Source organism: Podarcis muralis, chromosome 4, assembly GCF_964188315.1.
Source record: "Podarcis muralis chromosome 4, rPodMur119.hap1.1, whole genome shotgun sequence".
NCBI classification, from domain to species: domain Eukaryota; kingdom Metazoa; phylum Chordata; class Lepidosauria; order Squamata; family Lacertidae; genus Podarcis; species Podarcis muralis.
Window position 1 is genome coordinate 72,019,332 of NC_135658.1, and position 26,762 is coordinate 72,046,093.

Consider the following 26,762-nt stretch of genomic DNA (forward strand, 5'->3'; position numbering starts at 1 on the left):
TTCTTTTTTGTTCACAGATATTTCATCACATTTAATTAAGTCTCACTTCTTTGGTGTGTGGCGCTATTTTGTTTTGTGTTCCATCATTTTTAATTTTTTATTCTGCCTAAAGCTGGAAGTGACCTAGGTCACTCTGGACCACTGAAACCGAGTGTCCCTGATCATTGTTCTTGCTGGCCAGGGCTGAAAGCAGCACACAGGCACTCAAAGCCTTGGCTAGTATTCTCTGTAAAATGGACTGCAAACACACACAAGAAGGTAAAAAAGAAGGTAGTGATGAAATCATCGTGTTTTCCAGGCTTAAAGATGCTATATAGCGCAAAGGCCATACAAAAAACGGTCACCACACACCAATGGCATCAAGTCCTGGGCAATGATTTCAGAGGGTAGGGACTCCTCATCGTTTAATGGTATGCATATAATGTTGATTTTCTTCGTTGTAATTCTACGCACGGAACAGGCGCCCCAGATCCCAATCCCTTCAATGCCAGGTTTGTTGCTGCCCATGATGTTCTCAACCTGCCACACTCTCCATTCAAGATTGGCTGTGGAGCAGATGCTCCATAATGTAGCCGATAAGAGCCAGGACAAAAACTCCCAGTTGAAAACAGGACACCCTGCACAACACCCATACCGGAAAGGAGCCATAATGTGCCTGGGGTGGAACGGGAGCTTTGGTACTGGGAAGGCTGGCGATAGAAGGCATGCTGGAGAAAAACAGACAAAAGATAACAGTTAGATAGTTAGGCACAGTATCATATGGACCTCTCCTAAAGTTTGAGCAAATAGTGATGTGCAGCTAAAACAATGCCATCATTCTAGGGCAAATTCTGCATTTCCCCCTTGAGACATAGGAATGGAAAAGTCTGCTGTACCTGCAATCATAAGTGCCAGGAATCAGACTTCCCCAGGGGTGGGTGAAGAAATTGCACAACCACACAACCCCTTTTGTTGCATGGACCCACTTCATGCAGGTAATTGGACTCTTGTCTTGTCCACTCCTCCTCTGCATTCCTATGCTCCCCTCCCTTCCCTCTCTTTGTTAAAATGTCAGGCATGAGCCAACCAAAGTTATTCATTCTACCCTTGAAAGAAAGTTTGGTGCAACAGACCAATACAGCTACTGTTCAGGACAGAATCCTTTCTTACTTTAATCCTCATTCTCTCTCTCTCTCTCTCTCTCTCTCTCTCACACACACACACACACACACACACACACACAAAATGTGGAAAAACCTACCAAGTGCCTCTCAGACAGGACAAAAGGAAATAAAAGTCAATTTGTTCTTATCCGAGAAAACACTGCTATCTTGGTGGGGAACTGAGGGGTGCTGAATATATACACCTACATGAAATCAGTTCTTCAACCAGTCTCTGTTACGCAAGGACTTTTCCCAGGGCTTTCTCTTCGTGTGTCTGACCTCAAAGAAGACCTGAGAAGAGTGAAGCTGGTCTGAGCACTGTAGCAACTGCTCCATGGAGTTCTGTGGCAGTTAGAATGCAGCTTGCTTTGAATGCTCAGAACAACACAAATCATAACTCCTGGGTACTGGCCGTTTGGAACATTTAGCAACTGCTTGGAGGCAGTATGCATTTGAATACCAGTATGATTCTAGCACTTTGAAAAGACACTTTTTTGTTAGATGTAAGCTTATGCAAAGATCGGGTACAAAATGTGGCAATAAACACTCCAAGCTGCCAGTTCCAAAGGAATGAGCGAGCAAGATGTGAAAGAAACGAATAGATAGATAAATAAATAAGCAAATATTTAGTTGTTTCCACTGGGTTTCAACACTACTTTGAATTACAGCAACTTGATTCAGTAGTACTGGTGGATCAGACTAAGGATCCATCTAGTTCAGCATCTCTTTTCTAAAAATGAAAAGCTTTATAACAACTCTATGGGGAAAGGCATTTATTATCTCCCTATTACTGTGTGGCAGAGGTGTGGTGACATCTGATACTGTGGAATAATTTCTTGCTTAAGACCACTCTGTAAATTCATGGTGAGGGGGATCTTTGAGTCAGAGGTTTCCCAGCTCCTTGGTTGCTTTCCTGGTCACCAGAATATCAATCCTCCCTGCTGTCGCTGATCCCCAGGTAGATTCTTTTGAGATTTGCTGATTTTCATGTGCTATGGGCTTGTCATATTTGTTTGTAGATTTATAAAAGTCGTGTACAAAGATTTTTTTCTGCACCTGCTCGTGGGGATTCCTTCCCTTATAAAACATGGGACTGAAAACATCCTGCATTCCAAAGCAGATTCCCAATTTGAACCCCGGAAGGGGAGACCGCCCTCTTGTTCCAAACGTGGCTGGGGCGTTAGGTGGTGCTTATTTTCCAACTAAAGTCGTTGCGTACTTTGCTGTGGTTGCCTTGGAAGGAAAGCCCCCTCATTCTGCAGCAAGAACAGAATAAGAAACTGCTTAGCCTTAACTGGAGACGACTAAGCCTAGGAACATGGGTGGCGCTGTGGGTTAAACCAGAGCCTAGGACTTGCCAATCAGAAGGTCGGCAGTTCGAATCCCCGCAATGGGGTGAGCTCCTGTTGCTCAGTCCCTGCTCCTGCCAACCTAGCAGTTCGAAAGCACGTCAAAGTGCAAGTAGATAAATAGGTACCGCTCTGGCGGGAAGATAAACGGCGTTTCCGTACGCTGCTCTGGTTCGCCAGAAGCGGCATAGTCATGCTGGCCACATGACCCACAAGCTGTACACCGGCTCCCTCGGCCAATAAAGCGAGATGAGCACTGCAACCCCGGAGTCGATCATGACTGGACCTAATGGTCAGGGGTCCCTTTACCTTTAAGCCCAGTGGCACCAAGTGACAGAAATAGAAAACAATGCCATGCTTAGTTGCTGCATTTTTAAATGCACCCCCACCCCCTTGAGATACTGTCTGTGTTTCAAACAGATCTTGCCCCTTATTTGCTCAATAATCTCTAGGACACTCCCCCCCCCCCGCGTCTACAAGGCATGAAAAACGTCTTTCCTAAGCCACAGTAGCAACAGCCGCCCACTGGGGGAAGGAAGGAGAGGTTGCTCTTTCCCTCCTTTCCCTCCCCTCCGCGCAAACTGGGGAGGAGAAGCTGGAGGACTCCGCCCCTCGCCGCTTCCCCCAAGTGCGCCGCGATAAAGGCGCCGGCTGGCTCCCTCCTCTCCTCTCCGTCGGCTCGTCCTTCCCGCGGCCGTCCGGTCCCGCCGCAGCCATGGTCCTGAACCCCGTCATCGGGAAGCTGGTCCACAAGAGGGTGGTGCTGGCCAGCGCCTCTCCGCGCCGCCAGGAGATCCTCACCAACGCGGTGAGTTGCGCGCCGGGGCAGCCTGTGCGCTTTCGCGGCTCCTGCGCCCCGCTTGGCACCGCCCCCCCCCGGGTGGCCCCTGCCTTCCTTTCCGCCAGGGGGGCTGCTGCGTTTTGGGCGGCTGCACAGGTGGCGACGTCACGTGTAAGTCGCCTTGAGACGGTGGTTTGCAAGGCGATTGAGAAATAACTTGTAACGCTATTAATAAACAGCCCAGCACTGCATCTTGGCTGCTGGAAAAGCTGCACCGCTTGAATTCCTGCCTGCCAGGTTGACAGCTCAAGAGGGAGAGAGGGAGGGGACGCTGACAATCCCATTGGCAGCCACTTTCTTCCCAACTACTTATCAGGAAAAAATACCGGTAATACAAATCTGCGGTTCAGCTCCCTCCCAAGAAAAGTCTGCCCCCCCCCCAACAAAATAAGTTTGTTTTGTAGCAACCCTACTCTGAGCCAGGGCTTAATGTGCTCACTCACTCACTCAATCTCACACACAGCCCTCTGCTTTTGGTCCTGGGAAGCAACAATGAAGTGCTCAGGATATACAGTGGTACCTCAGGTTACATACGCTTCAGGTTACATACGCTTCAGGTTACAGACTCTGCTAACCCAGAAATAGTGCTTCAGGTTAAGAACTTTGCTTCAGGATGAGAACAGAAGTCATGCTCCGGCGGCGTGGCGGCAGCAGGAGGCCCCATTAGCTAAAGTGGTTCTTCAGGTTAAGAACAGTTTCAGGTTAAGTACGGACCTCCAGAACGAATTAAGTACTTAACCTGAGGTACCACTGTATTAGTGTCCTAAAATCCTACTTGGCATGTGTTGGAGCCACTGCCCCAGCCACAAATAGCACACCTGTCCTTTGGACGAGCCTCTGTTTCAAAGGGGACAAAAAATTCAGACAAACCCTTGTGTCATTTATTGGGGTGGGGATTCAAAAGCAAGTTCTAAAGAAAGGAGCAAGTTTTCAAGTTCATCTGGCTAAAAGTGCGGCGAGGAAATAAATGGATGTTGAGTGCGATGGAAAGTTCATGTCTGCAGCCTGTAAAATAGTTTATGAGATGAAATGAAGGTGCTGTTGTGCAAGTTCACCATGGGCTGGACTCAGACCCAGGATAGCAGGCTGCACTAAAGACAGCTCCCACCCCCCACAACATTCCAGGGGGGAGGGGAGGGGGGAAAGACAGTGGCACAGAGTGCAATGAGATGGCAGGTCTTCAAAGGTACATTCAGTTCTCACACATTTTGAAGTCTTTGAAAGTACTTGATCCACTAGTTCAGCTGTGGAATTTGCTCCCAATGGAGGCTGCGATGGTCACCAATTTGGATGGCTTTAAAAGAGGATTAAGGGATTCGGGTAGCACTGTGGGTTAAACCACAGAGCCTAGGACTTGCCGATGAAAAGGTAGGTGGTTCGAATCCCAGCGACGGGGTGAGCTCCCGTTGCTCGGTTCCTGCTCCGGCCAACCTAGCAGTTCGAAAGCACGTCAAAGTGCAAGTAGATCAATAGGTCTACTTCCAGTGGGAAGGTAAACGGCGTTTCTGTGTGCTGCTCTGGTTCGCCAGAAGCGGCTTAGTCATGCTGGCCACATGACCCGGAAAATGTACGCCAGCTCCCTCGGCCAATAAAGCGAGATGAGCACCGCAACCCCAGAGTCGGCCACGACTGGACCTAATGGTCAGGGGTCCCTTTACCTTTAAAAGAGGATTAGACAATAGATCATGCAAGGATCTTGCTATATCAGGCCAATGGCCTGTCTAAGCCAGCATCCTGTTCTCGCAGTGGCTAACAAGATGTCTGTGGGAAACCTGCAAACAGGATTCAAGCACAAGAGCGCTCTCCCCTCCCGAGATTTCCAGCAGCTGGTTTCCAACCATGCCTCCAGAGTCACGGAGATAAATGTTTTCAGTAGCCGCTAGCCAGTTCAATAGTCCCTCCACCAGGGCCTTAAGCAGAGAACATCCACATAGCCTTCAAGTTTTGTAAGATTTATTGCTGAAATAACTTAGTGTCTCTAACAGGGCCTCCGGTTTGAAGTTGTTCCCTCCTGGTTCAAAGAGACGCTTGAGAAGTCATCTTTCGCAGCTCCTTTTGAATATGCTGTAGAAACTGCAAGGCAAAAGGCACTTGAAGTGGCAAACAGAATGCATCTGGTAAGCCATATATGGACCACGTCTGAGACGATGCTTTAAAAATGCTGTCAAACTCTTTGCTGTTGCAGTCCAGATCCCTACATCTTGGTTTATTGAACTTGGCTTATTAACAACGAACTATTTAACTACAGAAGTGCATGAGTGTTTGAGATGGGGCATGCAAACAATTAGTTGTGTCCATGTGACATTAGGTTGACATTTAATCTATAGTACAGTAGTACAGGAAGGCTTCCTTTTCCAGACAGTTGTGCACTAGTGATTGAACAAAGCAAGTGCCAAGTCATCACAGAACCCCCTCATGTGACACCTTTAGCATAACTGTTTTACTTAATGGTTGGTGGGGAAGCTGGATGCAGTCTAAATCAATTCAAGATTGCTTCTATTGTGCTGATTCTGCACTTGCTGTTTAATTTCCCAACTTGTTAGTTTAAGCGATGGTTAAGGTGGAAAACTGAACAAAATGCATTTTTATTTTTTCAGAAACATCTTAGAACACCCGATGTCGTTATAGGGGCAGACACCATAGTGGTAAGTCATATACACCAGCAGCTGAAAATTAGAATCTCTCTAATTAGCAACTTTTGTTTTATCAATACACACAGGTCCTGCTTTCACTCGCAATGCAGAAATTCACTTATCCAAACAGAAAGAATTGTCTCCCAAACCATGCGACACACCCCACTGATTCAGGTGTCCGAACAGCCAGAGTTTGCCACTTCCATACTTGTTTGTGCTTTGCTGGTTGATGGCAATCGTTTTTGGGCAGAAACCAAGGAGAGAGGGATGGGGGAGAGATCAGACAAATCAGAGAGCAGGAGGGATGGAACAAATCCATTTTTCTTTTGTCTCTCTTTTGCTGATTGGCTGCAGCCAATAATGGAAATCGTCAGGAAATAATGGAAATTGTCAGCTCGTCATGCAAACGCTCACCTAATGAACAATTTCCTAGGAACACATTTTTTCCCGGAATGCGGAAGTTGCATGTACTTATAATTGCACGATAGAAATTGGGTATGCCAAACCATTCAGCCCAAGCTTCCATCAATGTGCTTTTTTTAACTCCAGGGTTTAAATAGCTCTTTCCTAGACTTCCTGCTTTTACTTGTGCATGGAATTAAACGCTTATCACCTGCAGTGTTTACTTTAAGCGCTTTGTACACAGACAGAAAGCAAAGTAGCTAATCATTAATATGTAAAAATATCCCAGGGTGAAAAGGAGTTTAAGTGGGGAAGGACTGTAGCTTGAGTTGTACAGTAGATACCGTATTTTTTGCTCTATAAGACTCACTTTTTCCCTCCTAAAAAGTAAGGGGAAATGTGTATGCGTCTTATGGAGTGAATACAGGCTACACAGCTATCCCAGAAGTCAGAACAGCAAGAGGAATTGCTGCTTTCACTGTGCAGTGATCCCTCTTGCTGTTCTGGCTTCTGAGATTCAGAATACTTTTTTTCTTGTTTTCCTCCTCCAAAAACTAGGTGTGTCTTGTGGTCTGGTGCGTCTTATAGAGCAAAAAATATGGCACTTTAAATGCAAAAAGTCCAGAGCAGGATAGTAAAAACTCCTGTCTGAAATGCTGGTGAACTGCTGCCAATACTGTAAGTGTCAACAACACTGAACTAGATAGGCCATTGGACTGACTTGGTATAAAGTAGCTTCCTATGTCCTTATTTCACCTCAAGTAGCAACTCTTCTATGGGAGAGAACTAGGCTTTTCCTTGACAAGTGTATGCAAATATACATATTTAAATCTATTTATTCCCATTTCAGACAATAGAAGAACAGATTTTGGAGAAACCAGTGGACAAACAAGATGCATATAGGATGCTTTCAAAGTTTGTACTTCAAATCACTGCTTATTTCTAACCATGTTATTCTGCCTTTGTCGGCCTTATTTGTGGATATGGAAAGCAAATGAAAAATTACTTGATTGGGATATGCTTTTCAGTTGCCCTTCATAAGAATGATAAGCATGTAGTTTCATTTGTTGGGGAAATGCATCTATTACAGTTACCTGCATGTCTTGTGTAGTTATTCCCACAGCTCATAACAGGCTAGCTCTGTTTCAGATTAATCTCTGGATCACTTTTTAAATCTGCTTGTCAAATACAACCATAAACACACCTGTGTGTGAATCACAGCAGGCAGGCTGTGATACATTTTTGTGAAAGCATCAAGCTTTTATTTTAATCCATGCTTGGACCTATTGTTTTGCGTAATCAAATTGGACCTAATTTGACCATGGCTATTTATTGCATAGTTGAGTTTCCTATAAAAGTTTCTCTTGCCTAGTCACACATTAGAAGAGAACTTACCAATATTTTGTTATGTGCACTGCTTAGAGAGTTTCATGATTAAGTAGTTTATAAATCTAATTGTTAAAAACATAAAATGAGACCTCATGTCCATCAGAGTCAGAGGCAACCAACCCCAAAGTATAGCACACCAGTTAGTGTTTCTCACCAATGCTTTCAAATTTTATGTCTGTTTTTCATTTAGATAAGGAGAGAAAGGTATCATTTTGTGCCTGGTTCTCGTGCCTTTTTCATGTTTTCAGTAGTACTTCAGTTCAGAGGTAGCAATCAATGTAAATGCAATCCAGCCAAAGTCAAGCACTTTGAAGCCCCATTCAGTTCGGTGGGAGAATAAAACAGAATCAAAGTTAAGTGCCTAGCTTTGCCTTGTTTGTAAGGCTATAAAATTGAGTAGATTGCCAACATTGCTACATCGTTCATAAATAAGCAGAATTTGTTTTTCAAACAAATTCAAGTGTTAGATTTCCAAAAAATTAGTGCAAATTGGCTGCAGCCTAAATATATCTGCTTTTTCTCGCAGGCTGAGTGGCAAGGAGCACAGTGTTTTCACGGGTGTCGCAATTGTTCATTGCAGCAGTAAAGGTAATGGGTAAGAACGAATAAAGATGCTCGTGGCGAATCAAAGACTCCTTTGACCCTGTAGCCTACTTCCCCAACCCAGAAGCCTCCAAATGTTGTTGGGCTGCAACTCCCATTAGCCCCAGTCAATATGGCCATTAGGGTAAGGAATGATGGTATTTGTAGTCTAACCTCATTTGAAAGTCACCAAGTGGGGGACTTTAGTGTCTGCATAAATCGGAAGACTGCAGGAGTTTGGCTTTTCTCCCTTTGTTCACACTGAGGAGTACATTGGGTACTTACATTGGGATATCCAACTACGTTTTACTCAGAGTAGATCCATTTAAATTAATGAACATGACTGAGTTAAAGGTAAAGGGACCCCTGACCATTAGGTCCTGTCGCAGACGACTCTGGGGTTGTGGCGCTCATCTCGCTTTATTGGCCGAGGGAGCCGGCGTACAGCTTCCGGGTCATGTGGCCAGCATGACTAAGCCGCTTCTGGCGAAACCAGAGCAGCGCATGGAAATGCCATTTACCTTCCCGCCGGAGCGGTACCTATTTATCTACTTGCACTTTGACGTGCTTTCGAACTGCTAGGTTGGCAGGAGCATGGACTGAGCAACGGGAGCTCACCCTATCACAGGGGTTCAAACAGCCGACCTTCTGATCGGCAAGTCCTAGGCTCTGTGGTTTAACCCACAGCGCCACCCACGTCCCTGAGTTAAGTCCATTCATATTTCACTGGGTCTGCTCTGTGTTGGAGAGCATCCACTGTTTTTAGAGGACACCACTTTGGGATGAATGGAATTGCTTAGAAGTCTTGAGAGCCAGTGTGGTGTAGTGGTTAAGAGCAGTAGACTTGTAGTCTGGTTGTAATCTAGACTTGTAAACGGGGTTCGTGTCTCCGCTCCTCCACATGCAGCTGCTGGGTGACCTTGGGCTAGTCACACTTCTCTGAAGTCTCTCAGCCTCACTCACCTCACAGAGTGTTTGTTGTGGGGGAGGAAGGGAAAGGAGAATGTTAGCCACTTTGAGACTCCTTCGGGTAGTGATAAAGCAGGATATCAAATCCAAACTCTTCTTGAGAATTCATTTTTGAAGTGGGTGGATCTCAGACACCCCAGCCCAAAGGGTATGTGATGGCACCTCAGTGGCTTCTGTAGAGGCTTGTGGCATCTGCTGGAAGACACAAAGGGCTGGATTCAAGAACGTCTGCTAGTGTAGTGGGACCCCATCTCCCCAAATCCTGTGCCCACCCCAAAATTGACCCTGGAAGGACAGGAGAACTAACACAGTAACAGGCAAAATGATAACAAGCATTTTAAGTAGGTCTCAGATCTGGAAATAAATTGAATCTAACTAGAATAGAACTGGGCACTGTCAACTTCCTGTTCATAGTAAAACTCTTTGAGTTAGGGTTGGTATCTGTTGTCCTTGCCAATTTGTTGCCTTTCTGGCTGTGACTTGACTTGACAACTTCCATGTTGATTTTGCTTGCAAACGTGTTGACATTCACACTGTGGCCCAGTTTCATGTATTTATCTTTCCAGAAATTCCCAGTAATTAATCCCCTTTCCCCCAAATGTCAGTCTCAATTGAAGGTCACTGAGGAGCATATGATTGACCAGGCAAAAGACAGTAAAGCCAACCTAGGTGATTATTTTGGCAAGGTGACGTCAACCTTTATTTACTCCCCCCCTCACATGAACACAATGGAGGTAAATCGCAGAATCAGATGAGATTGTAGGCAGACATCTTAGCAACTAGAATTGTTCCAGTGGCTGAAGGCAGCCCAGAAGCACCAAGCAGAACATCCAGTCAGTATCACCAGCATAAATCAGAATCTTTGCCTTTTCACAGCAATCCTTGCCCCTCAAAATAAAATGGACTATTGCATTGCATTGCATTGTGGCCCTGAATGTCTACTCAGGCAAATCCCATTGATTAAGGAGATTTACTTTCAGGAAAATATGTATAGGATCACAGCCACAGGGTTTGTCAAAACAGGGAATAAACTCCAAATCTCAAATCCAAACAAAGGGTCCTGACCAATGGGGGTGGTTTAAAAATGTATGTTGCAGCATTGAAGAGTTTAAAGTCATATCATAGCCCCACAACAATAAAGTTGTATTTATTCATTTGATTTCTATCTTAAGGAATCAAAAGTGCATTTCAGTAGTTTTTCCTTGGTGCTAATATGCCTGCTCCCCAAAAGGCTTTCCAGCTTAGGAAATCAAATGTTCTGTGGGATAAAAGAGGCAGTTTGTAATGTGCCTTTAGTTCAAAGGAGAGAGAGTCAAAAGCCTACTTGAGTATGCCCAATCCTGTGTAAAAGAGTTCGTGGTACAGCTGCCAAATATAACTTATCCCACTGTTTTGCATTTTATCCAATTTAAATGAGTAAGTGAGCCTTTGGAAAGCATGTTTTGTTTTTATTCAACTACGCATGCTGGTAAAAAGGTAAAGGTACCCCTGCCCGTACGGGCCAGTCGTGTCCGACTCTAGGGTTGTGCGCCCATCTCACTTAAGAGGCCGGGGGCCAGCGCTGTCTGGAGACACCTCCTGTCACGTGGCCAGCGTGACGAAGCTGCTCTGGTGAGCCGGCACCAGCGCAGCACACGGAAACGGCGTTTACCTTCCCGCTATAAAGCGGTACCTATTTATCTACTTGCACTTGGAGGTGCTTTCGAACTGCTAGGTGGGCAGGAGCTGGGACCGAAGACGGGAGCTCACCCCACCGCGGGGATTCGAACCGCCGACCATGCGATCGGCAAGTCCTAGGCACTGAGGTTTTACCCACAGCGCCACCTGCGTCCCTACGCATGCTGGTACTGAGGAGCATATTAGTTAATGCCAAATTATGATGTTTCTTCAGTCTGTAATAATCTTTACAACATGCTTCTCTTCCACTATCATTTGCACCAATCTATGCTGCAGCTATTTAGCTCATTGTATATTGCTGCTGCCTCCAGAATGTTAACAAAGATCTGCACTGCAGATCAGTACAGATGAACATCCTTGACTTGAAGGGCAAGAGAAATATAAAGCCAGTTTTCAACAGATTACATCAAATGCCTCACCAATATTTAGAGGGATATTTATAAACTAGCATCTCATTTTATTGAAGTACAGTAACTGGAAGCACATTTATATGTAGAAGATCCATGTATTCATTGCAGCATAATTTGGATTTGAATTTCGAAATGCAGTCATACTGACTACAGTGTAACGTATTCATAATAAAAATGCTTTAAAACTGCTGGTGTTCATCAGATATGTCTTTTTTTTTTAACCAGTGGTTTTTATTTTTCTAGATAACCAGCTAGAGACTGAAGTCACAGATTTCTATGAAGAAACCAAAGTTAAGTTTTCTACACTCTCCGAAGAACTCTTATGGGAGTATATTCACAGTGGTGAGCCCATGTAAGCACAATAGTTGGGAGCGGATTTGAATGCAGACCTAATCACTATAGATGGCTTGTTGTGTGGGAAAACCGGCTGTTTATGTAGCACATGAAACAAAATGGGAGTTTAGTCTGGAAATATGTAACACTGCATAAAATAATATGTTTGGTTTGTCATCTAGCAAGAGGGAGAGGGAACAGTTTTGGATTTTGAGGGTGAGGGCAGGAAAAAATTGGTAGCAGAATTCAAAGGCCTACTATATGGTAAAGAATGAATGTGGAAAACAGGATATATCAAAAGCATTTGTTTAGTCTGCTTCATAGATATAACACTGTTATCAAGACAACCAGTCTCTCTCTCTCCCTCCTTTTTTTATCTTGAGGAAAACTGGATTTGTGCCTTTGATGTTTCAGCTTTGCAGACATACTTTAGTTGTATGTGACAGTCAAACAGGGGAGTAGAATAGCCAAAAACATAGGTTCTCCTGAAAAATTGCCACACGTGGCCTGAAAATCAAAGTGAAGAGGAGTTTGCCCCCCATCCTTCCTAAATGTTACCCTGTGCATTATTAAACATGATTTGAACATCTAGGCCAGGGCTGGATCTTTTGGAGCCTGTGGGTATTATTATTATTATTATTATTATTATTATTATTATTATTATTATTATTATATTTATTTATTCCCTGCCTTTTTTCCTGATGGGACTCAAGGCGGCTTCTCTCTCTTGGGTTATTCTTCCACCAGTCATACACATACTTCCTTTTTCTGCGGGGTTTGGGTGAAAGTCTCATCCAATAGAATTAAAAACGAGCCTGTTGAACTTACATGATTTTTCAAGGTCCCTGAAAACCAACATCACATTGGATGATGATTTTAAAAAACTACCTTGAGGCATACAAGATGCCCCATCCTGACTGTAGTTTTCCTTTCTGTTTCAAAGACCTCTGAGTTTTTGGAGACATCACAGGAAACTGATTTAGTAAGGCAGGGAGCTCAGAATTCCTAGTGCCTGTGAACACTTCACTTATGTTGGTGTCTGTGTGTCATATCTAGGTGACTAAAAAAATGAGATGCAAATGGCTGCTAACTAAGCTTTAGGTATCGCCATTTTTGCCGGTGGGAAATTCTGATTTATTTTTTTTAGTGCTCAAGCTAGCATGTTTTTAAATCTTTGTTGAGAGCATGAGACTGATCAGAATTGTGTCATTTGCATAGTAAATGCTAGGGATTTTTAGGATGAACTTCAGTCTTGCAACCGAGAGAGATGTTTAGGCTACAGATGTTCAGGCCTTGATCTTTCTGTGCAAATCAATAAGCAAATGCTGCCCTGGCACAGTGTTTGGGAGGGATTGGTGATGGATTTAGCTGATTCCCTTCCTGCCAGGATATTGTGGCTTGCCCATAATTAAACTCGTGTGCTTTAGACAGGTCAAAAGTTCATGAGATCTCAAAATGAAACAGAAGTCAATCAGCCTTTAAATGGAATGACCCAAACCCTCTGGGTTTAGAAATCAGCCTCAGCATGGCACATTAGGGCCTTACAGTTCTGTCTGCCTGACTAGAACAAAGGGAAAAAGTCTTTTACAACAAGAATTTAGGCAAGCTTATGTGTTCTCCACAACTGAATTTATTTTTAGATGACTGTGTACCGTTTCTTCTCCTTTTCTGAGCAGTGGAAAAATCCAAAGGGCTTCCTGGATTTATTGCCTTCCATTAAGAGTAATGAAAGTGTGTACTGAAACTGATTTATCTATTCCTCTAGCTCATATTGGGGACGTGGGTGGTGTTGTGGGTTAAACGACAGAGCCTAGGACTTGCTGATCAGAAGGTCGGCGGTTCAAATCCCCGCAACGGGGTGAGCTCCCGTTGCTCGGTCCCTGATCCTGCCAACCTAGCAGTTCGAAAGCACATCAAAGTGCAAGTAGATAAATAGGGACCGCTCCGGGAGGAAGGTAAATGGTGTTTCCGTGCACTGATCTGGTTCTCCAGAAGCAGCTTAGTCATGCTGGCCACATGACCCGGAAGCTGTACGTCGGCTCCCTCGGCCAATAAAGTGAGATGAGAGCCGCAGCCCCAGAGTCGGCCACAACTGGACCTAATGGTCAGGGGTCCCTTTACCTTTACCTTTACCTAGCTCATATCACCCCATCTGGCACAGATATAAAAATAGATGTCTGCTTATGTATGTGGATATGAAGCAGAAATTGGGGGGTCCTTAACACTACATTCTTCCTTGAAGGAGAAAGCGAAACAAGCCACACCTGCTTCTAGAACACTATTATTCTGCTCTTCTTTTCTTAAGCAGTTAACATACCAGCTAACAGCAGCATTACTTTGCTGAAGCAGAGTTCAGTGGCACCTTTAAGACATGTTTAGATGCTGCATTGGCCAATGGGTTTTGCTGAGCCTGCTAGTCTCTGAGCAGGGAATTAGAAGCATTATACACCAAATCCAGCATTTTGAATTGTGCCTAGAAGGCTATAAATAGCTGTGAAAACCCTATATAGTATTACACCACAGATGCATTCTTAATTAAGCCATTTGACTGTTTTCTGCATCTCGGCTCTTGAAGGCTCCATATAGTATTATGGGTTAGCAAAGAGTCATAACGAATGTCCTAGGTTCTCTTGTTGTCACAGAGTTGCTGAAGTTAACCAGGTTCAGACCTGGTAGTAGTAATAGTAGCAGGAGTAGTAGTAGTAGTAGTAGTAATACTATACCACCCATTTGACTGGGTTGCCCCAGCCACTCTAAGCAGCTTCCAGCAAAATATAAGAACACAATAAAATGTCAAATATCTAAAACCTATACAGTACAGGGATGCCTTCAAAGGCCTTCTAAAAGTCATAAAATTATTTATCTCCTTGGCATCTGATGGGAGGGCGTTCCACAGGGAGGGTGCCACTACCAAGAAGGCGCTCTACCTGGTTCCCTGTAACCTCACTTCTTGCAATGAGCCAGAAGACCCTTGGAGCTGGACATCAGTGGGAGTGGAGACATTCCTCTAGGTATACAGGACCGAAGCCGTTAGGGGTTTAAAGATCAGCACCAACACTTTGAAGTGTGCTCAGAAACGTACTGGGAGTCAATGTAGATCCTTTAGGACTGAGGTTATATGGTCCTGGTGGCCGCTCCCAGTCACCAGTCTGGAAGTTGCATTCTATATTAGTTGTAGTTTCTGAGTCACCTTCAAAGGTAGCCACACGTAGAGTGCATTGCAGTAGTCCAAGTGGGAGATAACCAGAGCATGTACCACTCTGGCAAGACACTGTGCGGGCAGGTAGGTTCTCAGCTGGCATACCAGATGGAGCTGGTAGACAGCTGCTGTGGACACAGAATTGACCTGCGCCTCCATGGGCAACTGTAAATCCAACATGCAACACTAGTTCACGAGTCCCAGAAGGCTTTAGACATGTTTTTCATAAATGGCTGCCCCTTACGCCACCTGAACTGCTTTCAAACTCAAGGGAAGTGTCAAACAGTTTCATGGTTGGGTCAACTTCACAATGAAAATACAAGACAAAAAATCCACTAAGCTAGCATAAACTCTTTATTTGGTTCTCTATATTTTCAGATCCTGGACAAAATGTTTAGCTTTTGAAATACGTAATGCAGAATAATGTCTAGGTGAAACTAAGATACCCAATCCTTTTCCATCCAAGTGCTGCTTCAATTTATTTTTTTAACTTTCTCTCTAGGGACAAAGCTGGTGGCTATGGGATCCAGGCACTTGGGGGAATGCTAGTGGAATATGTTCACGGAGACTTCTTGAACGTGGTGGGGTTTCCTTTGAATCGCTTCTGCAAAAAGTTAGCAGAATTATATTATCCGCCCCCAAAGCACACTATCCATCACATAAAGCATGACTCTATCCCTTCAGTAGAGACTTTTGAGATTCTAAGTGATGGGGAATGTGACTCTTCAGATAATCACACACAGTTTGAAGGTGCTAAGAAGCGAAACTGTGGTGGAGTCCCCCACAGCCTGGAAAAGTGCATAAAGAGCAGTCATTCTTGCAACACACCTGTGGAAAGTCAGAATGGAGTAATAGAAAATGCAACACAATTCCCATCTAAACTCACTCACCTTCTGGATGGCTTCAGAGCATCAAAGGTACCCCATCTTTTGTTCTTTTGTATATAGATCTGTAAAAAAAGTTTTTGTTAATTTTATGTAATGTGGCACCTGTGGGCTTGGGGAATGTCCCTGCATTTTAAGGACAATAACCTGAGCTCCAGAGACCTTGAAATAAACAGGTTTTATTTTGTTTGTACAGGTTTATCCATTAGGATACAATGAACTTTTAGTGAACAAGAGTATGTTTACAGCTGCAATTCTTTATATGCTGGTTCTTACATTTCTTAGTGGCTCAAATACTTGGTCAAGGGTAAATAAGAGATCTTTTGTGAAGATCTGAAAGCAGCTTGAGATGTTTGTAAATACCACTACAAAACTCTCCCTCTGTTGCTGCAAATGGGAGGTGGCTGTTGACACGACATAGACTCAGTGCCCTAACTCATCATTGCTGCACCCAGTGTGGGCTCTCTTCTCTCTTCTCTCTTCTCCATTCTCCTACCCTACCTGGAACTGCAATGAGGTAAATTGAAGCTGGTCATTAATTTTTAAGAAAAAGTTGAAATTATCACTTCTCTCCGCTTGGTTGTTGGGCAAACCATCATATATTGCTCAAGTCTATTGCTGCAAGTCTCAGATTCAATCCCCCCTTATCCAGAATTGGATGGAAGGTGATGTGAAAGACTTTTGCCTGAAGTCCTGAGCCCCTGCCAATCAGAATAGACAATTCTGGACAGATAGAAAAAAAATGTCTGACCTAGTTATACCAGGCAGCTTTGGTACAGAATGAAAAACCAATTGGCATCTACTGACTCACTGACAACTGCTTCATAGTTAAAAATGCATTTATAGACCACCTGTTTCTCTTTAAAAATATATCTATATTCTTCTGTTGTGAATGCTTGGCAACTACACATTTTTTTGAATACCCTCAGTATTCAGCAATTTTTAGAACACTTGAGTATCTGTTCAGCATTAAAAATGTTAAGCGGCCATGAAGTCTTGTGAACAGGTGTCTGGTTCAGCCAAGGCTAGCAACCATCATTTCCTCTGTAATATCCTTACCATGGCTGTTTGTCTACCATAATCTCTTGGATGTTGTGATCAGTAACAAATTTCAGCGGCTCAACTTCCATCCAAAATAGTCCAGCCCAAAGTGGGGCTGCAGCAGCTAACCCAGGCATTGATGTGACTCAGTAGCTTATGGATTGCCTTGATTAGTTTTTCTTTTAGTAATCAATGTACATTTCATGTCCCCAGGCTTTGTTTGTGGCATCTAAGCTGAAAGTATTTGATATTCTGAAAGATAAGGGCACCTTGACAGCTACGGAAGCTGCTAATAAACTTAAAACCTCGGTGTGTGGCACAGAAAGATTACTTGATGCCTGTACTTCTCTTGGTCTATTGGACAAGAACCATCTAGGTGAGTCTTCTTCTCTAAAACATTTGGGGGTGGGGAACGAAAAGGAACTTGTAGCAGGACCTTAATGCAATTGGATTGTTGGCTAGACTACGGGCATATGTAATGGAGAAGAACAAAAAAGTGTGTCTAGAGAAATGAGTCAAATATGATTTCCAAGTGAACTTAGCACAGCCTTAGAAAAAGCAACACTTAAGGCCAAACTATTCTGGTGTCTGTGACTCCCTTTTTTGTTTTTAAATAGCAGCCATGGGGGACAGGGATTCCTGATCTTATTCAGGATAGCGGGAGGAGAAGCCATTTCCTAAGTTTCTCAAAAGGTGCTATTGCCTTCAAACATGCTACACTGGCATTCTTCAGAGATAAATCACAGCTTGGTGGGGGTCTTAACTTAGGGGCATGTAGTAGGAAGGTTGTATTTCCTACCCCAGCCAACACTTTGGTCAGTGCGAGTATGTCCTGTGGGTAGAAGTTGCCTGTCTGGCCCTGCGACACTTCCCATGCTTCCACTTGTACACAACTGCACTCAGGTTGAACTTGCCATTTGAAAACAATGTGTTTTTAGGGCTGCAGTGTTGTTTTCTTAACATCACATTGCATCTTTCAGTGGCAAGGAAATGTGCAAACTGATAATAAGAAGCAATTATAATATTGGGTTTAATTAAATTCTTTACTGAGCTGTGATGATCTGTGGAAGTCACCTGAGCTGTGAAACCCTTGCAGCTGGTTAGGTTTAGCTTATTGAATTGAAAAAAGAGACACTAAGGAAAAATAATACGGATCTTGCAAAATTCTCTGTCTTCAAAGGTTACAGCAATACAGATATGGCAAATTTATATCTAGCATCAGATGGCGAATGTTCACTTCACGACTACATTCTCTACTGTAATGATCACGCATGGCCTCTGTATAAACATTTGGAGTTGGCAGTCAAAGAGGGGACTCCGCTGAACCAAATATTTGAGAAGAAAGCAGAAGATTGTATTCAGGTAGTGTAGAATCCACACATTCTTTATATAGAGCTTTGGTTTAAAACATTACATGCTTTGGAGATGGTCACTACTGGGCAAGTTTAACTTTCATTTTTTTGATTGTGAGCTGCCACAGTATGCTCAGGAATTAATTTTTTGAAGAGCTGGGTGCCTATAATGCAACTGGGGTTCCTGTTGTGCTGGAAAATTTATTTGAGCCAGCAGAGCCATCCACCTACAGAAGACAACTGAATTAAATAGCTTTCTGCCACACACAGTATAGTACCATAAGGGCTGGTATATGTTAATTTGCTAATGGAAGTAAAGTTTCTATCTATCTATTAATAGAAAACTGCCAAAAAATAATCCCAAAATCCTATGCTGGTAAGGTTTAAGCAGTGGACAAATAAATGCTTTGTGTAAACCACTGTAGTAGTTAAACTGAGGAAAATACCTGACTCTGAATACAAGCTAAAATCAAGGATTCAATGTCAGATCCTAAAATTACTATGATCTGCAAACTATTTTCCTCCATCAGTTATTTGGAGCTCTTGGGCAATGAAGTGAAGTCCTATCTTAGTTCTTACTGAGGTGGGAAACTTTGTTGGGCTGTACCACTTCTGTCCATCATGTGGTAGAAGGCCCCCTCCTGTATAACAGAAAACAAACCAGCTATGTTTGTAGGACACAGACATGTTAAGGAGATCTTCTTCTCCCTGTCATCTAGTTCTTAGGTGTGGAAGGAAGTTTTATATGGAAGATTATTCAAAACCATAGGAATTCCAGAAACACTCTGGGTTCTTTCTTACTTTTTCCAAATGAATTTTATTATAATTACCAACAAAAATTTTATTTACATCATAGTAAATTATCAGCAGCAGCAAATAGTTGTGTAAGACAATCCTCATGTTATATATAGTGAATTCAGTGAACACTGCTTTCTGACATGATCCAGAGAGTAGACTTCGCTGTTCTATCGACATGGTCTTCAGAATAATCTGAAATGTCTGAATTATCACTCTTAAATTGCGAAGGAAACTCACTTTTTGGGTCATATTAAGATTAATAAAAATAAATATGACATTTCTCTTTTGTGTGGTGTGGCTATGGCTATTTCTTTTTTAGGATGAAAAAGCAAGTCGTTTTCAAGGTGTGTGTTTTTAACACCTCTGCATATGTTCTGCTTATATCCTAATTCTTTTGAATGAGTCTAGAAACTTTGGTCTGCTGTTTTTAAGGATTTCTGTTGCCAAACTACAGAGGCGAAGCAACGTTTTATGAATGCCATGCACAGCATTTCCAAACTAACAGCAAGAGATGTAGCCGTGGCTTTTGACCTTTCACAGTTCAGAGCTGCTTGTGATTTGGGAGGTAGGCATGCCAATATCGGGGTGCATTGATGGAAAATTTCATTATAATTCCTGTTGTCATTGAATATGTAATCTCTATTATTTGTTTCCTCTTGGGTATCCTTCCTTATAACTTTGGTTCTATTATAAGCGTTGAACTTCAAAGAGAATCCGTGGAATAGAAAAGAAAACTCTCTTTGTTTTCTTGTGGGTGTAATTAAGCCTGTTCATGGTTCACTTAGGTAAATTTTAAATGCAGACTTAATGGTGGAATATCAAAGTACATATGAAGCTACTGAGATGGAAATGAAGCTATTACTTTCTAGAATTAACAGCAAATGCATAGCAGCTTGGAACAGCTCAGTGTTGGGAGTACTTTTCTTGTTTTCAGAGAGAGTGATTAAGATCTTTCTTGGAAAATCTTACAACCTGACAGCCACTATAAGCAAATCTCAGTGGTTGAGGATGTTATGATCCATACAACCAGCTTAAATGCATTTTCTCACTTCTAAAAGAATATATGTGAAAGCATCTTGCAAGTTTTATAATTAGGCAGATTTTAATAGCTGCTGCTGGGTAAGCACTGAGTGCTAATATCATCAGAAGTAAGTTTTAACTAAATGAGGAACTAAATACAGGAGCTATTTTGATAATATTTTGCTCTCTTCAGGTTGCACTGGAGCTTTAGCTTATGAGCTGGTCCATATCTACCCAGAGATGAAAGTCACGGTATTTGACCTTCCTGAAATCATCACAAGTGTCTCCAGCTGTCAGCCTTCAAGACAAAACCCAGCTCAGGTTTCCTTCATGTCAGGTAAACATACCTCTTAGGTACAGTGTGTATAGAATCTTGGCATATGTGGATACAAATGAGGCTTATCACAAGGCAGAGTTTGTATGTTGAGTCATCTTTCCTTCCTTGAATACTCAGTTTCTTGTGAAAGTATTATTGGTAAAGAATATATGTGATGAACATTTGTGTTAAAGGGCTGCTTATAACATATAGTGATATTCAACCAAGTTTAACTCAGAGTAGGTCCACTAAAATTAATGAACATGACTGTTAGATCTATTTCAAAAACTGACTTGATATTTGGGGTATTGATGTGTATATAAGGCTGCTGAGATGAGGATTTGTTCATTCGTTTTAGAATTGATGAAAATGCATTTTTTAAACAGGTGACTTTTTCAAAGATGATCTTCCAAAAGGAGACCTTTATATACTTTCACGAGTTCTACATGACTGTTCAGAGGAGAAGATTTCCATACTCTTTAGCAAAATATATGCTGTTTGCAAGCCAGGTAAGATTTGACTGCTCTTTCCCCTTTTCCTTATCATGAAATAAGTTTATTTTGTTGTTGTTTAGTCGTTTAGTCGTGTCCGACTCTTTGTGACCCCATGGACCAGAGCACGCCAGGCACCTCTGTCCTCCACTACCTCCCGCAGTTTGGTCAAACTCATGCTGGTAACCTCGAAAACACTATCCAACCATCTCGTCCTCTGTCGCCCCCTTCTCCTTGTGCCCTCCATCTTTCCCAGCATCAGTGTCTTCTCCAGGGAGTCTTCTCTTCTCATGAGGTGGCCAAAGTACTGGAGCCTCAGCTTCACGATCTGTCCTTCCAGTGAGCACTCAGGTCTGATTTCCTTAAGAATGGATGCATTTGATCTTCTTGCCGTCCATGGGACTCTCAAGAGTCTTCTCCAGCACCATAATTCAAAAGCATCAATTCTTCGGCGATCAGCCTTCTTTATGGTCCAGCTCTCACTGCCATACATCACTACTGGGAAGACCATGGCTTTAACTATACGGACCTTTGTTGGCAAGGTGACATCTCTACTTCTCAAGATGCTGTCTAGGCCTGTCATTGCCCTTCTCCCAAGAAGCAGGCGTCTTTTAATTTCGTGGCTGCTGTCACCATCTGCAGTGATCATGGAGCCCAAGAAAGTAAAATCTCTCACTGCCTCCATTTCTTCCCCTTCTATTTGCCAGGAGGTGATGGGACCAGTGGCCATGATCTTCGTTTTTTTGATGTTGAGCTTCAGACCATATTTTGCGCTCTCCTCTTTCACCCTCATTAAAAGGTTCTTTAATTCCTCCTCACTTTCTGCCATCAAGGTTGTGTCATCTGCATATCTGAGGTTGTTGATATTTCTTCCGGCAATCTTAATTCCAGCTTGGGATTCATCCAGCCCAGCCTTTCGCATGATGTATTCTGCATATAAATTAAATAAGCAGGGAGACAAAATACAGCCTTGTCGTACTCCTTTCCCAATTTTGAACCAATCAGTTGTTCCATATCCAGTTCTAACTGTAGCTTCTTGTCCCACATAGAGATTTCTCAGGAGACAGATGAGGTGATCAGGCACTCCCATTTCTTTAAGAACTTGCCATAGTTTGCTGTGGTCAACACAGTCAAAGGCTTTTGCATAGTCAATGAAGCAGAAGTAGATGTCTTTCTGGAACTCTCTAGCTTTCTCCATAATCCAGCGCATGTTTGCAATTTGGTCTCTGGTTCCTCTGCCTCTTCTAAATCCAGCTTGCACTTCTGGGAGTTCTCGATCCACATACTGCTTGAGCCTTCCTTGTAGAATTTTAAGCATAACCTTGCTAGCGTGTGAAATGAGTGCAATTGTGCGGTAGTTGGAGTTTATTTTAGCACTAGTGAAAGTTTATTTTAGCACTAGTGAAAAGGGTCATTTCCCCAAAGATTGCAAAATTAAATATTGAAAGAGAGTGTAAGGTTGCTATTACATGTGGCCACCTCTTGTCTGTGTTTTCCCCTATCATGTTTAACTCCACACAGTCTCTGGGGAGAATTGTCCTTTTCACTGTAAAATTGCAGTAAGTAGTGTATCAAAGGACAATTGCAAACATGTAAAAGTTGAATATTAGCTCTTAAGAACCATTAACATCCTTCTAATGACAGTTTTGATTAGAGCTTCACAGAATGGCTTTGAAGTACATCCTTGACATATCTTAAGTTGCAGTCTTGTACACACTTATCTGCAAATGAAAGCAGTAGGACTTCTGTTAAACACACCTAACTTTGTGCATTACATATTTTGTCTTCTCAAAAAAGAAAAAAGAAAAAGTGGAGTGATTATGATGCAGGGAGATCACTTGCTTTCTCCTCCACCTAAAAAAAAAAGGGGGGGGGGTATATCTAGACATGGTAATGTAGACTCCAGAGCTGGAAAGGAGACAAGTACAGCCAGTAATTAAAGCAGGTTTTTACTGCCCTGCCACAGTGTAGTGAATGAAGGAATGTGATTAATCGAGCCTTATATCACTGGCACTTTATTATTTTTAAATTTCACCGTTAAAGGCACTGGAGTGGTACAGTACAAAGCAGCCAGTCTCTTGAATCAAGAACAATATATTTAAAACTAAATCTTCATGTAAAATGTGTACCTTCAAAGTGCCAGCACTTCAGATAGCAATGTAAATTTTGAGGAATGTAAATTTTAAGCACTCCCCCCCTCCCCCGCAACAATTAAACAGCTGTAGGTAATCAGGATTTTCCCACACTAGGGCTCCAGGTCAAAATAGAGAAGTGGGATGAAGCTGTTATTGGTGCAGGGGAAAGGGTTGAATTCCCCACACACACATACATGCAGCAATCCCAGTCCTGATGAGACTCTTTCCTGCAGCAGTTGCTCTTTTTAGCTCAAACTGCACATTTCTAGTTTAGCTGTACAAACACCTCTAGTCAGATAGAGCAAGTTTAGGAAAAGAAACAAATCTCCTGACTCTTAATAAAATAAAATAAAAACCTTCCTGTAGAGCAAGAGAAGACAAAATGCTAACTTGAAGTTAGAAATTTGTAACTAAACGGTGTCGTTGCTTTCTTTCTTTCTTTCCTTTAAATGCAGGCAGTGCTTTGCTGGTAGCAGAAATTGTGCTTGATGAGAAACGAACAAGCCCTGCTAGAGCTGTCCTGCAGTCCCTTAGTATGACGGAAGGCAAGCAAAGAACTGGCTTGGAGTATAAACAGTTATTGGAGAAACACAGATTCACCAATGTGCAGATTAAGATAACAGGAAACCTGCTAGATGCAATTTTGTGCTTTAAGAAAACATCTACTCATTAAATTAGATGGAGCAAGTAATTTGATTTACTGCCACCATCAGCTGGAATTAGTATAGATGTTTCTGTTTTGGGGTTGCACTAATGGTTGTCATGTTACAGTTTGAACTATGCATAAAAGCTTGTCCTATTTTGTTGATTAAAACAGTACTAAGAAAATCCGGTGACCTATTTTTTCCCCTACCTGGGAAATGCATTGCTTGCCCCTTTATATAATTGATGGCAATTTAGTTTCAAATCCATGTTTATTTTTTCTTACCATGTGCCCCTTGCAACCACTTTTTAAAACTCAGGAAACATCAAGGAAACAAGAGAGAACAAACTGTGCATAAAGCTACAGTTCCACTAACTTCAGCGGGACTACTATGTAGTTTCTCATGCAATCTGTACAGCAGTTTTTGAAAGGAATTGGTGTGTATTCAGGGCTGTATCAGATATTGTCTGTCTGTGCAAGGCTAAATGTGGCACAGAAGAAGAATCCAATACAACAGTAGCGCTAGCTACTTTATATTGTGAAATCTATTGTGCAACAAAGTTGCCAACAACCAGATCACACATTCTCTTGTGCAGCAATGTATCACTAGTGCAGTGTTTCTCAAACTTGGGTTCCCCAGTTGTTGTTGGACTACAACTCCCACCATCCCTTGCTAGCTGGACCTATGGTCAAGTATGATGGGAGCTGTAGTCCAACAACAGCTAGGAACCCAAACTGAACAGGTATAAGTGACTTAGCAATTCGCTGTGAACATCCATGCCAGGTTTAGTGGGCATGTAAGAGAAACTACATCCATATTTGGAGTGGGTCAGCATGGAATAAAACTTCAGACCATAAAATATCTCTCTCCATTTCAGTAATGGCATCAAAATGTGTAGATGGAGGTAGGGCCTCCTCTCTGATCCAGAATAATTTAGTTAAATAACATTTCAAGAAAAGACATGAATACATATCTCTTTGATTTTTAAAGAAATGTCTTTTCAGAGAACTTGAAATGAATTCAATCAAATGTTCTCAGTGCAGTATTCCTTCCCAGTTCTCTGTCCTAGGAAGCTGTATAGAGAAATGACCGTTTTTATTTAAAACAATAGGTATAAATTGCTTTCTAGATCTGCCAAAACAACTTGTGACTAGTTCTATTGTTTTGTGGATTTCAAAATATGATTATATACAGTTTACTTTGCTAAAATTGACTGGACTGGGGTTTTTTAGGGGAGGCATGCAAGTTTTTTCTTTGACCTCTGGTTCACTCCCTGAACCATGCTATATAATCGTCCAGAATACTATCTCCTCTCATCTGATAAAAGGAGGGAAGAGAGCTACTCAACGCTCACTATAGTAACTTTCCAAAGACTATCAGCAGGTGAGTTACAGATTTTTATTTTCTTGAGCTAATCTTGAAAGCATAAATGCAAAGCATTAGCAAAGTTCCTTCATACAACATGCAATGTGCAGAGCAAAGGTCTCCCTGATGAATCAGACAAGGAACACTTTATATTGTAACAATTTAATTTGCATTTCAACCATAGAAAATTTATCCTGAAAGGTTTTTTGTTGTTTTTTTACATTGTGTTTCCTCTCTGTGTGCCCTCATGTTCCACATGCAACTTATACAATATCCAGAATGTGTGGTGGTACTTGTTTGTTTAATCTATTTGTCAAAAAATTAGTTCTTATTATTTTCAAGATTGTTCAAAGATATCTAAAATGAAATTTCCCAATCAGTGTGTTAACGATTTAAGTTCCAAAAATGATTTATTACCATATATTTGCATAACCATTTCTGAAATAAAAAACGAGCCTCCTGATATGTTTACTATTAATACAAAAGGAGTCACTTTCATTCTTTGAAAAGCACTATGAAATTAGTGAAACTATAGAGTATCATTGTTTACAATTAGCCTATTTTTAAATTTCCTCCTTCTTTTGAAATCACTTAATCATTTCACTGTTGGTGCTAAGTAACAGTCAAAGTATCAATTCATAGTCTCAACAAATCAACAGTTTTTGATATATTGTTACCTAGGCAAGTTTACTCAGAAGGCCCATTGAGTTAAATGAAACTTTTTCTTGGTAACTGCAGCTTTCAAATAAAAAGGTTGTTTAGTAGTTTGGCTGCAATCCTGTGTTATTTTCTAGTTATGAAGTCCCATAAAACCAATGGTACTTCTGAATAAATAAGGGTTTTACAAAAATTTGTGAAAGCCAGCTAACAAGTGAAAATGATAAAGCTTAAGCCAAGCCCATCTGCTGATGAAGATAAAGTACATGTGCTTAATTAAAAATAGTAAAGGAGAATCTAACATTACATGAAACTTTGAACCATCCCAGCTTGTGGGGCGGGGTGGAAATCACAGCTCAGTAAAGCAGTAACTGTCAATGTGAATGTGTACATATTTTAATATGTAAAAACAAAGTCCTGCATCATCTTAAAGTCTGCAAAGACACATGCCATGACAATAAATCTATTAGTCTTCTAGCTGTGTCTCCAGACTCCCTTGTTTTGGCTGCTACAGACTAACAGGCTGGTCCTCTGGAATTTATAAGGAAATATTACATACAAAAGGAAAATATCCAAGGACTTGCAACAATTATATATGAAAGTGCAGTGTTTCATAAGTGATAACACTGTAATCTTTCTACCCTTCCCTCATGTCCTGTTGAAACAGAAGCTGTCAGGCTTCAGCACTGTTTGCAGCGTAATATTAATAGTATGGGACCATAATCTAAAACGGATGTAATATACGGATAGACTCTACAAAGCAATTAAACTGCAACACTGTCATGAACAAGGAGTTTCCTATAATGCGTCTAGAACCCATTTCAACTTTGCTCGTTCAGGCCACAGGATGAAGTTACCTCCAATCCAGGTTAAAAGAGTCCTGATAAAATAGCCCACGATAACCAACTGGGTGAATTACTGACACAGCAAGCCCAATGCGGAATCTTTTCCCGACCCAACGCACATCGGGCACACAAATTAAGTCCCGGCGAGTTCAGTGGGATTGACCTCTTGAATTTGGTGCTGCAACCTCGGGGTATAGGGGGGATCAGGCCCGAGTCAACATGAGCCGGGCCTGACTTCGTGCCAACTCACTGACACCATGCAGCCCGCGCTTCCGCCCCCCGCAGCAA

At 42.2% G+C, this 26,762-nt stretch overlaps 1 protein-coding gene across 4 annotated transcripts; it reads left to right on the forward strand.

The window, feature by feature from the left end:
• Window positions 1-3,100: 3,100 nt before the first annotated feature.
• On the forward strand, window positions 3,101-26,106 carry ASMTL (acetylserotonin O-methyltransferase like). Of its 4 annotated transcripts, none has more exons than XM_028727778.2 (13): window positions 3,102-3,299; window positions 5,318-5,449; window positions 5,930-5,977; window positions 7,218-7,282; window positions 8,283-8,344; window positions 11,638-11,746; window positions 15,429-15,843; window positions 17,065-17,227; window positions 18,032-18,213; window positions 19,410-19,566; window positions 20,215-20,358; window positions 20,724-20,846; window positions 23,419-26,106. In XM_028727778.2, the coding sequence occupies exons 1-13, from the start codon at window positions 3,207-3,209 to the stop codon at window positions 23,634-23,636; spliced, it is 1,911 nt and encodes a 636-aa protein (XP_028583611.2). In that variant the 5' UTR covers window positions 3,102-3,206; the 3' UTR covers window positions 23,637-26,106. The 4 variants fall into 4 exon arrangements, with proteins under 4 accessions (XP_028583613.2, XP_028583611.2, XP_028583612.2 ...); XM_028727779.2 differs by having other exon boundaries at window positions 3,104-3,299; window positions 19,434-19,566; XM_028727780.2 differs by lacking the exon at window positions 5,318-5,449 and having other exon boundaries at window positions 3,101-3,299.
• The last annotated feature ends 656 nt before the right edge of the window (window positions 26,107-26,762 follow it).

Excerpts from the sequence above, each read along its gene's own strand:
- ASMTL (XM_028727778.2), top strand. The coding sequence starts at position 3,207 with ATGGTCCTGAACCCCGTCATCGGGAAGCTGGTCCACAAGAGGGTGGTG. Across the intron at positions 18,214-19,409 it reads AAGCAGAAGATTGTATTCAG|AAACTTTGGTCTGCTGTTTT; the intron begins GTAGTGTAGAAT and ends GAATGAGTCTAG. Across the intron at positions 20,359-20,723 it reads TCAGGTTTCCTTCATGTCAG|GTGACTTTTTCAAAGATGAT; the intron begins GTAAACATACCT and ends TTTTTTAAACAG.